The 15,711-nt window shown below is 30.1% G+C and overlaps 2 protein-coding genes across 4 annotated transcripts; one reads left to right on the top strand and one right to left on the bottom strand.

Moving 5' to 3' along the window:
- Nucleotides 1–1,171: 1,171 nt before the first annotated feature.
- LOC108478915 (probable transcription factor KAN2) lies at nucleotides 1,172–6,975 on the bottom strand. The gene is made up of 6 exons (XM_017781369.2): nucleotides 5,986–6,975; nucleotides 5,803–5,879; nucleotides 5,370–5,418; nucleotides 4,484–4,622; nucleotides 2,765–2,846; nucleotides 1,172–1,586 (listed from the first exon to the last, which is right to left on the bottom strand). Exons 1-6 carry the CDS (start codon nucleotides 6,641–6,643, stop codon nucleotides 1,470–1,472), a joined length of 1,122 nt encoding a protein of 373 aa, XP_017636858.1. The 5' UTR covers nucleotides 6,644–6,975; the 3' UTR covers nucleotides 1,172–1,469.
- Nucleotides 6,976–9,751: 2,776 nt separating this feature from the next.
- Nucleotides 9,752–15,663, top strand: LOC108479459 (T-complex protein 1 subunit zeta 1). Of its 3 annotated transcripts, XM_017782077.2 has the most exons (15): nucleotides 9,752–10,122; nucleotides 10,284–10,419; nucleotides 10,722–10,873; nucleotides 10,968–11,015; nucleotides 11,086–11,178; nucleotides 11,816–11,922; nucleotides 12,149–12,263; nucleotides 12,366–12,452; nucleotides 13,607–13,811; nucleotides 13,935–14,029; nucleotides 14,422–14,490; nucleotides 14,572–14,679; nucleotides 14,788–14,906; nucleotides 15,325–15,427; nucleotides 15,529–15,663. In XM_017782077.2, the coding sequence occupies exons 1-14, from the start codon at nucleotides 9,925–9,927 to the stop codon at nucleotides 15,398–15,400; spliced, it is 1,608 nt and encodes a 535-aa protein (XP_017637566.1). In that variant the 5' UTR covers nucleotides 9,752–9,924; the 3' UTR covers nucleotides 15,401–15,427; nucleotides 15,529–15,663. The 3 variants fall into 3 exon arrangements, with proteins under 3 accessions (XP_017637566.1, XP_017637564.1, XP_052878985.1); XM_017782075.2 differs by having other exon boundaries at nucleotides 15,325–15,663; XM_053023025.1 differs by lacking the exon at nucleotides 9,752–10,122 and having other exon boundaries at nucleotides 10,289–10,450; nucleotides 15,325–15,663.
- The last annotated feature ends 48 nt before the right edge of the window (nucleotides 15,664–15,711 follow it).

Raw genomic sequence — 15,711 nt, 5'->3', positions numbered from 1 at the left:
TTTACAAAAGAAATATTTAATTTTTCTTTTCTACAAAATTATCAAAATACAATTCAAATCTTTCTAAACAAATTTGTTTTTAATGTAAATTTTAATTTCTTAAATAAATTATAAAGATATTTTATTTTTAAATATTATTATTTTTAGTTGAGTCTAATATTAAGATTTTTAAACCTTTGTTATCATATTATCTTTAAATTTTTTAAAATATACATGAACTAAATTATTTAATTTTAATTATTAAATAGATGCAGGGTAAAAAACTAGTTCCTAAACTAAAACAAACAAAAATAAATATAAATTAAATCATGCTCAAATTAGATTAATCATGAAAATAATCAAGAATAATTTATAAATAAGAAATATTATAAGTCATTAAGATAAGTAGAGGTAGAAATCAAATTGAATGAATTGAGGAATTAAATCACATAACCTACATACTATGAAGGACCAAAGCTGGAATTAATCCATTTAAAAAAATCGCAGATCATGAGCTGAAAACCATGTGGTGCGCGGTGGGTTCCATTTTAAATATAAAACTGAAAAGCATTTTCCATTTTAAATATAGTTGAGAATTTTACATTTTCATCCCAAAGTTTAAAATTTTTCAGATTTTGGCAACAAATCCTATATTTTCACAGGCCATTTTTACATTTTTAAAACTCGCAATTTCTGATTCAAAATTCAAGTACTATTTTTGAAAAAACTTTTCTTATTTTCTTATAAATATCGAATAAAAATTTAAATTTTAGAATCACTTTTAGATTCAGAGTGAAAAACTCAATTTTGAATATTTTTTAAAGGGTGAACTAATAAAATAATCACTTTTATTTTCCTCAAATTATATTTTAGTTGCTTACTTCATTAAAAATTGATAATTTTAATCACTCATATTTAAAATGATTTAGTGTAAATAATAAATAGATTAAAAATGAAAATAGAAATATTATAAAGAAAAGAAGTCTACCTAATCATATAAAATTAATTTTATATTGAAATAATTGTGAACCCTATTTATAAATGTGATCAAACCACTAAATCCAATATTCTTATCTCCATATCTTTACAACCACTCCTTTATTTTTTTTTCTTTTTCCTATTTTCAATTTTATGTATCTTTTTAGGAGACCAACTTTCATATCATAAATAAAAAAACAACATAAAGAGAGTATTTAAAGTCAAATTTTCACACCCTCACTTAAAAGCTTGAAAAGACAATGGAAAAAGGATCTTTGCTAGCTTAATTGGCTAAAAAAATAATATACATCAATTAAGAAAATACAATGCAAATTTCACTATTAAAATAAAACTTGATTCCATTTTTTTTCTTCTTCAATGACTAGCATTGCTCAGCAACTTTATTTCCAAACCTGTTTCGGCTCGGAGAAAACAATACTGACAATGTTTTATCTTTTAAAATGAGATTCGATTTGGCTCGATTTTCGTAAAATTTAGCTTAAAATATATGGTCACTCATGTTCTTCACCCTGCCAATCTGATCTTCCCAGGCTGAATTCCAAGCTTGGATTATGGAGATCTATATTTGACCCTGTTGTGATTTTTTTATCAGCAAAACTATTGCTTCCCTGCATAGTTTTAGATTATGGGTCAATTCCATTTGAGCTCGCTTTATATATCGCACTTAATCTAAATTGATTTCTAAACTTTAAAAATATTTTAATTAAAATTTTAAAGTATTAATATCATATCATTTAAGTTTTCATGTCAATCATTCTAGCTATTATATTGGAAAACACATATATACAGACATATATATATATATATATATATATATATATACACACTATAAGACAATTTAAATTTGACATGTTTAAAAAATGATAAAGGTTTTTTATTCTTTTCGCTTTTAATACATTAAATTTAAATTGTCTAGTTACACTTGTATTTAAAACTTCATCTATATATTTTAAATATACAATATGTTATATTTAAATATTGTATTTAACTTCTAAATTGTAACTAAACTAAAGAATCGACATTTAACTATAACGTTTCGATGTTTAGGACCTAACTTAAAATCAAAAATGTAATTTAAGGACGTTTAGTAGAGTTAGCCTTAAAATTATTTGCTAATGATACTTTTCTAATTTATATGTATAGATAGACTATCAAATTAAGTTTTTATTAAATAATGACGCATGTCTCATATTACATATGTAATATATCAAATACTAATATTCTATATATAATATAAGCTGGTGCTTGATATAATGAAAGTTCACTATTTTAACTAAGTGAAGTTAAAGAAATTACCATATATCCTTTTTCGAACGTATATACCCTACAATCAAATGTCATACTCTTTACCTACTTATAAAGTTTTTAAATATCACCAACAGTCCTGTATGTATAAATAAATTCAAAACTAAATGAGAGAAAATTTGTGTATAGTCGCTTTCAACAAGGTGCTTAATTAGCTTTAATATTTTTACAACTGCGTCACCAACCTCTTATTTATTGCTAGGGTAAAGTACGAGAGTGAAAGATCTTTGCAATATACATATATATAGTTATATATACGATACATGCACAGAAAATGGCGCAACTTTCACTTCTTAGATCCACGTTCATTTTTTATTCTCTTTTTGCAGTAATAACTAACAAATTCTAAAACTTATAATACTGAACCCTAACCAAATCTAACGTTATGCTGCTCAGTGTTGCATGCATATATGTATATGTAGATGTATTAGAAGCTGAAATAATGAAATGCAGATAATGAAATGCTTTTCATTAATCTTACCTCGAAGTGGTTTCCGGATTGAGACGATGGAGCTTCGGGTGTAGACCCAACCGGAGTCCTGGAACTCGACAACTGAACCCCTCTGGTGCACCAAAAAAATTCATATAGTTTAATCAGTTTACTGTCACTAAGATACATAGCTGCATGTTCTGAACAACAAGCAATCAAAGTGATAAACCAACCATTAAACTAAGTAAAGAGAAAGGGACAAAAATGCAATATAATAGATTGTTCTTCATCATGCATGCTATGGTTAGTATTTAAGATATATTTAAATATATAGTTAATAATTAATTGTTAATTATACATTTTATTTAATATATAAGTCTTTAATTATATTATACCAATATAAGTTTAAACCCTGTCATATTTTCCGAATATCAATTCAAACACTATCATCTTCCATCCCTGCCGTAATATTATATATATATATGGTAAGACCTTCTCAATAGTCTAGCTCTTACCTTCGTCTTATTACTACCTATCTTTTGCTGACTTAATCATTCGAATGCATTTGAAAGCACAAACTCTAGCACCTTCATAATCTTTCTTATGTTATAGATCTTTCACTTCACATCATCCAATCCATTTTTATCTAAATGCTTATTTTTCATTAACAATTGGTACTTTCTATAGGAATCAAACAAAACCCCATTACTCAACCAGTTGAAACTATCCCCTTCCATCGCTGCTGTCGTTTCCTATCGGCTTCCTCAAGTATTTTTTTTTAACTCTTTCATTTTTATATACGTTTTACAGTGTATAATCCTGTTCGGGTTACCCGTTCTTTTAAATGTTGGGCGACTATCATGTTCCACCTAGGAAAATGTGAACGGAGAGAAGAAAACATATATAGAAGAAAAAGATGAATCAATCAACTTAAAATGCACGAATGTGTGTATATATATACATATGTATACGTGTATAACTAAATAAAAATACTAATTGGTAAGTAGTATTAGAGTGCTCTTTAGTAAAATCCTTTTGTCATGATATCTTAAATTAAATGTAATAATTATTAATTTGTTGAATTTAATATATAAAAAATGATGTTAAATATAAACACATTGGTATGAATTTCTTCTTTGATCAGTCATTACGAAAAAGAAATAAAGCAGAAAGGCAGAAAGATGAATTAAAGCTTAACGAAAGGAAAAGCTGTCATCCATAAATAAACTCTTTTTTAGGTTTTTTCCTTTATATAAAAAACATGGTTTCTGCATTAAAAATTTAATGTAATAAATTTTATACAAAAGTTAAATGAAATTTTACTTGAAATGATAAAATATACTTAAAATAACATTATTTATTTTGTAAGGTAATGGTATTTTATTAATGATTATCACATCGAGAGTCAAGTTGATTCTTAATATCAATTTATTTAAGAGTTTAATATATAGTATAGAAATTGGTTAATGAATTTCATAATTAAGTTCTTTTGGTACTTATATTCTTTTTATTCACTTTACTATGTAAATTTGTTAATTAAGTTCGCTTTTATACTTGAAATTAAATTCTGTAAAATATTATAATGTGATATTTTGAGATTGTATCACTTAAAAATTTTAAATATATATATATATGTATGTTTTAGATAACACGAGACACAAACTCAAGTTACCACATTATCACACTTTTATGGAGTTTAAATTTAGAGATTAAAATGGAAGAAGCTATTAAGTTTGGATACCAAACCAGAGATTGAGTTGGGAGACATACGTAGAAGAGATAGTCCAAAGATTAGAAGAGGAGGGGCAGCCATTAACATTATATTCTGTCTCTGTTGATCTCTGCTTCACTGAACTGTTTCTATTTTTGGCTACACCCAAACAATCTTCATCTTCTTCTCCTGATCCATCTGTCATACATACATATTTTTATTCACATATTTTAACAAACTAAAATATTAATAATAGATCCCAACATAAATATTCATACATACATACACACAATATAAATATAGGTAAAAGTTTTATGGAGGCTTCTGTATTAAGCGTTATATTGTATTTTACCTTTTTATTAAAAAAATTAATCATTGTATTAGATTAAAAAGTAAAATAATCATTTTTGTTAAAATTTTCATTTATTTCTATCATTAAAAACTAACATGACTAACATGATAAGCAAACAACGACACGTGGTGTGCTACATATACCTCATGGTGACGCATAAAAATTAATTTTGAATAGTAGGAAACGATAAAATTTTTTAACAAAATAATCCATTTAGTATTTGATTTAACACTGAAGACATTAATTTATTCATATTTTTAATGAAAAAGGCAAAGTTCCGTACGAGACCTCTATTATACTTTCTCCGTAAATATATATACATACATACATACAAATTAAATTATAGGATAGATATACAATAATTGCATGAACATATAATATATTTTGTGTGAGCATAAAAAACTCAAGGATGATTCACATACTATTATTTATTATTTAATTGAATTAAAAAGAATCTAAATACAGATTAAAAATATATGATATTTATTATGATGTATATGTAAATGAATAAAAATAATTAGGTAAAAGTGAAGTACTAGTTAATAAATATTAGGGGGACTGGAGAAGGCTAAGGCTAAACAATGCACAATTACCTGAGAAAGCTGCTGCAGCTTTGTCAGTGCTCTTAACAGTTCTATACATCTGCGATATGAAAGGAAAAAGAGTTGCTTATTGATAAGAAACAAATCAAAGGAAGCCTCTTTTTTATCAATTTAAAAACAAAAATAGAAAATCCGGGTAAAAAAAATCAAATAAAAAAATACCCTTCTCTCTCTTTCAATTTCTAATTCTTGTCTGTTTATGGGATTTTTATTGGTTTGTTTATTAACCACGAGGTCGATGTTTGGTAAGGTCAGTAATTGCTTTGAATTATTGAGAAATGATGGCTACTTTTTTTTCTCTCTCTTTTTTCTCTTTGACCTTTTCTTTTCTTCTAAAAGTTGAACTTCTTCACTCAAAGTCTCTTTTTCTAAAAGAAAAACCAGGGTTTTTCCAGCTTTTTTATTTCTGGTTCTTTGATTGTACCTGTAAATGGCTTTTGACGTGAGCAAGTGTTAGATCTTTGACATCCATTAACTCTAACACTGACTTTGGGGTTGCTCCTACATGAAAAAAAACTCGATCAAATTCATTGAAAACTATATGGATCTGTAACAAAAAGTAGGAAAAAAAAAAAAGAAGAAAGAATAAGATTGAATAATTGATTACTTTCATGGCCACCGAGAAGTTCGACAGCATGAACGAACCGAGCATGGAGAGAGCTGGTCCAACGCATCCTTGGTGCCCTTATATTCTTTTTGCTATGTACTTTAGCTATAAACCTTGAACTACCCATGCTTCCTTCGTATTGAGGCATTGAGATCCCATTAAACCTATAACCATTGGCTGAGTGTAGCACCCAAGGAGCTGAAGCTGATGATGATGATGAACAATTATAAGACGAATAAGGGGACACTTGATATAGCGGCCGTGACTTACGAGGATCCGTATATATTGGGATTCCCTTGATGGGTTTCAAACCTGGTTCAGGCATATCATCAAGCCATGAAACCCCATAGTTTATATCACTTAGTTGACCGCATTTGAGAAGATGAATTTGCCGTGGGCAACTCTCAGGTTCTACGCCACTGCCGACTGGACCTAGTGGATTAGCTAAAGAAAGCTCAGTTTCAGCTGCTTGGGAGCTGCTGCAGGGTTTTAGGGCATCGTACTGTTTGATGCTCCAAATATCAAAGGTCGATGAATGGCTTTCGCTGGTAGTAGCTGTGGAAATCGATGGTGGAGCAGTGTTGGGAGGGCTAATGTGCAGTGAAAGATCGGGAATCCGATTCATACACTGTTCATTGAAACCCCCTTTTTCCTCCATTTTTATTCTCGAAAAAAAAGGGTTTCACTGAAAAATACTTTCTCTCACAGAATCCAATAAGAAGATATGAACAAACACGGATTATTGGGTAGCTGAGGGAGGAAAGAAAATCAAAACCCTTTGAATGTAGAATTTACCTAAAGAAAGAAAAATTCAAGAGGGCAACAAAAGAAAACTTGCACATATATATATATGTAATAATATATATATTGAGAGAAAAGTGTAGTATTGCAATGATTATATGATAATTTTATGTATATATATAAAGGGAATGGTTTTTGGGAATGAAGAACAAAAGAGAAAGCTGTTTAATGACTTTTACTTGCTTCTTCTTCTACCTCCATGTGTGTATATATATACACAAATAAAAAATGGATTAATTGCATTAAATAGCCCTAAATTATGATGCAAAATTTTTAATAATAGTTAACTTAACTGAAACTTTAGTTTGATTTAGAATGTATTTGAACACTTGGATCAAATTTTAAATATATTTATATTTCAACAATTTTAATTTTTAATTTGATAGTTAGATGAATAAAGATTTTATTTATACCATATTAATATTTTGAAGATTCAATTAAAATATTTTAAAGTTTTAACAGCATTTGTTCAATTAATAACACTTTGAACAAATGTTCTCTTTTTTCAATCATACTCAAATACACGTAAAACGATATAAATATAAACAAAATTATGTAATAAATATATTTATTAAAATTTTATTTAAAGATCAAATGAGGTTTATATTAAAAATAGAGAAATGAATTGTTTAATTTTAGAGCAAAAGAAAAGTGAAGTGTTTAAAATTTATTGAGGTGTGGGTTCAAATATTAACATGATTAAGTTTTTTAATATTATATTTTATAAAAAATATATAAAAAGACAAAGAACACCTTCATAAAGCTATAATTTACTTTGCATATAAAATAGTATTTTAGTAATTTCTCAATTAAATTGGTGTCCGATTGACTTATGACATAAACTCATCAATGACTTAAATATAGATATAGATATAGATATAGATGGTATTTTAATATTTTATCAACTAAATTTGTGTCAGGTTAACTCGTGGTACAACTCAGTCATAGAAATAAATATAAATATAGATATTGTACAACTTATTTTTATATTTTATCTAAATATCTTTGTTCTTCACAAAATTTAGTAGTAAAAAGTGACAATAAATTTATTTTCTGAATAATTGAAATGAATTCGAATATTAAAATTATTATTATCGAAAAGTATTAGTTGAACCGGAATAAAATTAAACTCAGAAGGTATGATTTAAAAAACAAACAACAAATTCTCTTTGTATTTTTCAATAATCCCTTTCTTTTCCTACTAACTTACGCTAATACGGAATAAGATGCTTTCATTTTAATTTTCTTATCTTCCTTTTTAAAAAAAATAAATTAAAGAAAAACACAAAAAAAACTTTGCATGGGAATATTTATTACATTTTTCGTATACACTTAAATTTTATGCTGATTCTTTAAAACAATTTTTATTTAAATTGCATTGCATTGCATTCATAATTTATTTATTTATTTTTTCTTTGGGACTTCCAATTTGATTCAAATACTTTTTTTAATTGGAATCTGAGATTAGCATGTTGAAATTAAATAAAAAAATGCAATACTCGAAAGAAAATCATATGGAATAAATTTGAAAATTACATGTGAGTTTTGGTTTGATATGTAATGGTATATATGAACTTTGATTTTGTATAATTTTATACATAATATTTTCATTTGATTCAATTTTCATAAATCACTAATTTCATGGTTGATACAACGTCATTTTATGTTTATATATTACATACACAAATAATTATACTTATATAGTATAAAATTAAATTGACATATTTATTTTTAAAATTTGTACAATTGGATCAACATCCAAGTTTTATGTATACATTTGAACCAAAATCAAGTTCATTAATGTGTATAATAGTATAAAATTAAAATTTATGTATCAAATTATGCATTAAATTTAAGTTCATGTATAATTTTGATATTTATTTATTTTATCAAACTCATACTAAAAATTTATCCCTAACATATATATATATTTTTTGTCAATTTTGAGTTGATATTTTTTTATTACTCTAACTCTTAAAATTTCAAATTTTAATCAATTTTTTTTGAAAGAAAAGTCATTTGAACTGTTAAAATTCTAATAATGTTGATAGTCCGCATAATAATTTACATGTATTAAATAAATTTAGAAAATACATAATTTTAAATTTTAAAATTTTAAAATTTAAAAATGTACGTCAACAATGAAGCATGCATAGATTATCATGCCAAGTGATTAACATTTTAACAATTTGATTGACCTTTTCATTAAGAAAACACATTTCGATTAAATTTTAAAAGTTATATGTGAAAATAATTAAAAAAATTAAATCCATTGGTTTATATTTAGGTAAACTACATCCTATGTCATTAAATTATTAGTAAGTTTATATTTTAGTTGTTAAATTTTAAAAAGTTACAAAATGGCCACTAAATTATTAGAAAGTTTTCATTTAAGTCGTTAGGTTATTAAAATTGTTGCTCAATGGCCTTCTCTATTCGCACTGTCTGCACCGATCGAAAACTCTCATTCCTCTTTCTACGGTTTAGTTTTTTCATGAAACAACTTTAAATATCATGAATTTGTTAACCAATATCCAAACAATTTTCTTCTTCAATCTCCGACACTGAATGTAAGATCAACTTGGATCTAAGGTATGTTTTACTTATCAATGAGTATTGATCCACCAAATAGATCATTGAATCATAGCTTGGAGCTCGCTAGCTATATTTATTTTTAAAAAAAAACTTAATAGCCTGATGAATTAAATAAAAATTTTCAAATAATTTAAAGACCATTTTATAATTTTTTAAAATTAAATGATTAAAATGTAAACTTACTAATAATTTAATAATATATTACTATTTAAGACTTTGAATTGTGGCATTACTACGCCACAATTTATTTGGGCTTGAGGTTAATTTTTGGCCTATTACATTGGTTATTCAACCTTAAGGTATTAAACCCAGATTTCACATTCGGGTCAGCCCATATATATTTTATTTTTCACGTACTATTATTTTTTTCATCTATTTATTTATAGAAAAAAAGTTCGAGAAAGCCCTAAAACCCTTCCGAGCATTTCGTCCCTTCTTTGCAGTAAACAGAGTTTTGAGTTTTTCCCTCCCGACTCAGTCACTTGCTCACTCGGTCACACACCTCGTTCTTCCAGCGGTGTTATTCGGAAATCCTAGCCGACGATGTCGCTTCGAGTGTTGAACCCTAATGCCGAAGTTCTCAACAAATCGGCGGCACTGCACATGAACATCAACGCCGCCAAAGGTTTACAAGATGTTCTCAAAACAAATCTTGGACCTAAAGGCACTATCAAAATGCTTGTTGGTGGCGCCGGTGATATTAAGCTCACTAAAGATGGAAACACTCTCTTGAAAGAAATGGTTCCTTTTGTCCCCTTCTCTTTCCCTGCAATTTTTTTATAGCGATTTCATTTCCTTGACCAGATTTAAATTATCCTTTGATATTAGTAAAATCATGTTAAATGATTACTGAGGGTGATGATGTAGATCTTATTGAGTTGTTTGATTGAAAAATATTTCAGCAAATTCAAAATCCGACGGCTATTATGATAGCAAGGACAGCTGTCGCGCAAGATGACATTAGCGGTGACGGAACTACATCTACTGTACTCTTCATTGGCGAGCTAATGAAGCAATCTGAGCGTTACATTGACGAAGGTTAGGGTTCGTATGACTAATTTGAATCCATGTAAAAGAACTGCTCAGCTTTGCAATTTTCTATTAGATTTAAGGTTTTTTTTCCTCAGTGAGATGCAAATTGGATAATATGAGCAGTTGCAGTCATGTTAGATTCTTTAGCTTAAGATTATTGCCCACTGAAAATGATTAAAGAAAAATTAGATTTGAACCAAATGGCTGTAATATACAAGTATTGACATAGCATTTCCATATATGTACGCATATTTCTCTTTTCTCGTTATTCATTATCTATATGCATAGTGATAAAGCTTTTGGTTTAGGTATGCATCCCCGTGTTCTAGTTGATGGTTTTGAAATTGCCAAAAGAGCTACCCTTCAGTTCCTTGAGAAGTTTAAGACTCCTGTGGTAATGGGTTCTGAACCTGATAAGGAGATCCTGAAAATGGTAGCAAGAACTACACTAAGGACTAAGGTATTTTCAAAATTTCTACTCTCCCTACTTCACTCTCTTATCTGTTTTTAACAATATCTTACTCATTTGATTTACTTTTTGTACTGTCATGCAGTTGTATGAAGGATTGGCAGATCAACTGACAGACATAGTTGTTAATGCTGTAAGTGGGAAACTTATTTTTTTATACCTTTTTACACTTACGTGATATAAACTTTTATTTGGTTTCCCAGGTACTGTGTGTCCGAAAACCTGATGAGCCTATTGATCTCTTTATGGTTGAAATAATGCACATGCGACATAAGTTTGATGTAGACACACGGCTGGTATGTTTATATATCCTTTTTATCTTGCATTGTATGTATGCCACCTTTCTCGATGCATTGTAGCATTCAATGTCTTTGTTTGTGGTTTCTGCTGCTACAGTATGATACTGAAGTGGGGATTACTTATTACTCATACATTATGAATGATTTTAAGAATTTTGGTTGGTTGTTACTTCTTTTGAGGCACGAGGCTAAGTTCTTTTTTTTTTTTCAAGAGAGGGACCCACTTGAAGGGAAGGGGGGTTGTTTTCTATATTCTAACCAGTTTATTTGCCAATTTGTTTGTTTCCTTACAATAGCTACAATTAAAGTAATTTTTAATTTTGATTTCACGAAACAATGTTCTCTTTAATGAACATATGCAAATTTGGCCATTATCAAATAAAATGTAGAAAACTTTTTTTGACAAGGTGATCACGATATGGATGGGAAATCACAGAATTTATTGCTATTGGAATGTATTAATAAAGCTTTGAAACTACACCTTCCTTTCTCTTGATTAGAGCTAAGTTTAGCTTGCGTAATAAAGCTTGAATATTTCTGTTTTATTTGTACATGTTTTTGTTATGTGTGTGCATGTGTTGGTATCCATCTGTATCATGCCGTTTCTTATATTTACCTTTTGTGGTTTCCCTAGGTGGAGGGACTAGTTTTGGACCATGGTTCTAGGCATCCAGATATGAAGCGACGAGCAGAAAATTGTTACATCTTGACATGTAATGTATCCTTGGAGTATGAGAAAAGGTACATATATGTGCATGTCTTTAACTTCCCTTTTTATTTGTCCGTGCTGTGGGGTTGCAAGTGGAGGGGCCACTAATTTCATTGTTAGCTTTTTAATTCTCCTTGAAATATAATCTTTCATGTGCTTAGCTGCTCATTTGGTGTCTGCCTGCTTTTCTTTGGTTACCCTTAATCTGGATTTATTTTGTTGTGATTGTCATCATGGAACTAATGTTTTAGCCCTCAGTGAAATAAATGCAGGCTTTTTCTACTCAAATGCTGAGCAGAGGGAGGCAATGGTTGCAGCTGAAAGGCGTTCAGTTGATGAACGAGTCAAAAAAATTATTGAGCTAAAAAATAAGGTATCTATTGTTATGCCTGATGTACCTATTATAAATGTGGCTTTTTTGGTGTAGCAGATTTATATTAATTCTTACGATACTGCTACTCCTGTCCATCTGTAGGTTTGTGCTGGCAATGACAGCAACTTTGTTGTTATCAATCAAAAGGGTATTGATCCTCCTTCGTTGCATCTACTTCAACAAGCAGGGGTAAGCTATAGAATTTTGTTCTTTTAATCCCTATTCCAACTTGCGAAATTTTCATGATGCCCTACTCTTTGTTAGTTGCCTATAACGTTCTTGCAAGTGTTTGAATTTATCCAAATTTCCCCATTAAAGAAGAGAAAGTATCACAAGTGAACATACGGTGATCTAGATGCTTGACCAGTGTTGTCAAAGGTGCAAGTCGTTCTTTAGGCACAAGAACATCATATTTTGTGAGGTGCAAGGCACAGAAAGGCTGTAATATGCACACGTGTGTGTGTGTTTTTTTTGTGTTGGTATATATAGTATATGCTTAAGATATTTTGATTAAAAACTCTAAAAAGGGTGATTTGGTTTTTTCCTATAGAAATTGCAAAATTTTCTTCTTTTGTTGGCTAACATGCGTGATTTCCATTTGGTCCCATGTTATTAAATATTCAAATATCGAGAAGTAGAGAGTATGATAGTTTCTTTTCTTCTTAACCATTAAAGGTACAATTATTGAAAAAATCAAAAAGTGAAGAAATCATACGGAACTTCAATTAACACATTTTTTTGCAACTGCCACCTTACAAAAATATGATCAGGCACATGTGTCTCGTCTGAAAGGGTTTGAGGCACTTATTTTGTTCAGTGCTAAGGCACAATGCTAGGTGCACACTTTTACAGCACTGCTTGACTATTATTTTGCCGTCTCGTGTTGATACTCATGATATCATTGTCATTGTCAGTATTTTCTTCAGTTTTTCACCTCAGCGTACCAATGTCGTCTCCCCTTTTTGCTAGAGAATGACTACCTTGGTTGTCATCCCTGTTTCCTGTCTGTATATGTCTATCCAATGGATATCTGGGTTGATATATGTTTCTAGAATATCAAGAGGAAGGTGCATCCCATGTAGCTGTCTTCCTTTCTGTTGGCGTAAGATAATTTCATAATTGTGATTGTAACATGTATTTTGCAGTGATATTGTTATTCCTAAATGAATTTGAGTTGCACACAGTTTTGATCACCAGTGAGATACGAGGCTGATGTGACTGATATATATTTCTTTCTTTCTTTTAAGTGTTACATTATGTCTAAAACTGAATTTTCTAATAGTTTTTGTTGAAGTTTGTCACACCTGTGTTTCATTGCAATGGGCTGATCTGTGGTGTTGTAGATTGTTGCCCTCAGAAGAGCAAAGAGAAGAAATATGGAAAGGCTTGTTTTGGCTTGCGGAGGAGAAGCTGTAAATTCTGTTGATGATTTAACCCCAGATTGTCTTGGCTGGGCGGGACTTGTCTACGAGCATGTCCTTGGGGAAGATAAGTATACATTTGTGGAAAATGTGAGGCATCCCCATTCATGTACAATTTTGATCAAAGGTGTGTAGAACTGGTTGCCGTTCCATATAATTTATGTAAATTTAATATCAATATTGTTAGTGCTGCTCGTGCAACATTTTAATTGCTATTTATATAATACTAATGCTATTGGCAATAACATAGGGCCTAATGACCACACAATTGCCCAAATTAAGGATGCTGTTCGTGATGGGCTGCGGGCTGTTAAGAATACTATTGAAGATGAGGCAGTTATTTTAGTAAGTTTTGCTTGTTTAGCATTTCATTTGCATTTGTTCTTCAAGCTGGTTTACATCTACTATTGATTCTCTTGTCTGTAATAGTTGGTCGCCAAACTTGTTTTATGATTGATTGACCCAGTAGAGAATGGAAATTAGATGGGGTAGACTGAACTTCAAGTTGATCGTGGGTGATCCTCTCTAATGTGTATTTCCCTGATAGAGGCAGCTGGCAAATTTAAATATTTGATCTCTGTGCTATTAATCGGCTGGCTCATTTGATTAGATTCTGTCAAATTTCCTTGAACCAAAAAGATATTTGTTGAGAGTTAGGATTATTTGGTTCGAATCTTTACGCACGGTAGCATTTCATGATATACTCTGATATATGAATATATATGTCTGTTCTTCAGGGTGCTGGAGCTTTCGAAGTTGCAGCAAGACAACACCTAATTAACGAAGTAAAGAAAACTGTTCAAGGGGTATGTCTCTGGTATATTTCTTTGTTTACAACTACTGAAACAACTATTGAAATACATCTGATTTACATAAAAATGGAACAGCGTGCCCAATTAGGTGTTGAAGCTTTTGCCGATGCCCTTCTCGTGGTGCCCAAGACACTTGCTGAAAATTCTGGACTTGACACTCAGGATGTCATAATTGGTCTAACGGTACTACTTATTTCATCTAGTTCACTATTTGTTTCAACCCCTCCTAGAAAATGGAAGCTGAAGAGAATAGTATTTAAGCTGAACATTGTATTTTGACTGTTGATACAGGGGGAGCATGACAGAGGAAATATTGTTGGTCTAAACCAACAAACAGGAGAACCTATGGACCCCCAAATGGAGGGTATATTTGATAACTACTCTGTTAAACGACAAATTATAAACTCTGGGTACGTAATAGCTCTCGATATTCATTTGCCTCACTTGTCTTTTATAATTGCCATTATCGGCATGTATGTTCCCATTTTCATGGTAAAAGTACCATGGAAGCCCTTTTATTTAGGGGTGTGTATTTGGTCAGTTTGATTTTTTATATAAAAAACTGAATAAATCAATTTGTTCATGTAAACCGAATAAACCAAACCGACCTAGGGAGCAAAACCAAATAAACTGAACTGAACTATTGGTTCGGTTTGGTGTTTCTGTTTTTCAAAATTTTTTTGAGTTGGAATATTTTTTCTAATTGAGGTAGAAATGTTTCTCGTGGTACTTTTTCACCGATTCCCTCTATTAGATGTCTATCATGATTTCATGTTTACCACATAAAAAGCATAAGTTGTTAAAAATGGAGGTACTTTGGTTTGTCAGGCCTGTAATTGCTTCGCAATTGCTGTTGGTGGATGAAGTGATTCGTGCTGGCAGAAACATGCGAAAGCCAACTTAAGCCCGGAGTGGACCTTCCTTTTACTCTGTATGTGTGTGGCTTTTGGTATTCTATTTCATGGAAGATTTTGTGGTGCATCCTTGTTCTAAATGGGTTATGTACTGCATCTTGGTGATCTGTTTTTACAGGAAACTTCCCATTTTCATGATAGTATGAACAAATGTTCTTTTTACCCTCTCTTATGACATTGGCCTTTGCCATTTCTTGTAGCTTTTGCCTCTCTTTTTTCCTCTTTAATTAAATTGCTATGGTTTGAATTGGAATTTGGTAGTATCCTGAATTTGTACTTTTATTAGAGGTTTAGTTTTAAG

Source organism: Gossypium arboreum, chromosome 12 (genome assembly GCF_025698485.1).
Source record: "Gossypium arboreum isolate Shixiya-1 chromosome 12, ASM2569848v2, whole genome shotgun sequence".
NCBI classification, from domain to species: domain Eukaryota; kingdom Viridiplantae; phylum Streptophyta; class Magnoliopsida; order Malvales; family Malvaceae; genus Gossypium; species Gossypium arboreum.
Note: the sequence above shows the minus strand (reverse complement) of the source record. Positions and strands in the feature narration are given on the sequence as shown.

Bases quoted from the DNA above. Each gene is read 5' to 3' on its own strand.
- LOC108478915 (XM_017781369.2), bottom strand. From the start codon at position 6,643: ATGGAGGAAAAAGGGGGTTTCAATGAACAGTGTATGAATCGGATTCCC. The intron at 5,880-5,985 runs GTAATCAATTAT...TTTTTCATGTAG, and splicing joins ACTTCTCGGTGGCCATGAAA to GAGCAACCCCAAAGTCAGTG. The intron at 1,587-2,764 runs GTAAGATTAATG...AAAACTATGCAG, and splicing joins AATCCGGAAACCACTTCGAG to GGAAGCAATAGTTTTGCTGA.
- LOC108479459 (XM_017782077.2), top strand. From the start codon at position 9,925: ATGTCGCTTCGAGTGTTGAACCCTAATGCCGAAGTTCTCAACAAATCG. The intron at 10,123-10,283 runs GTTCCTTTTGTC...AAAATATTTCAG, and splicing joins ACACTCTCTTGAAAGAAATG to CAAATTCAAAATCCGACGGC. The intron at 11,016-11,085 runs GTAAGTGGGAAA...TTGGTTTCCCAG, and splicing joins CAGACATAGTTGTTAATGCT to GTACTGTGTGTCCGAAAACC.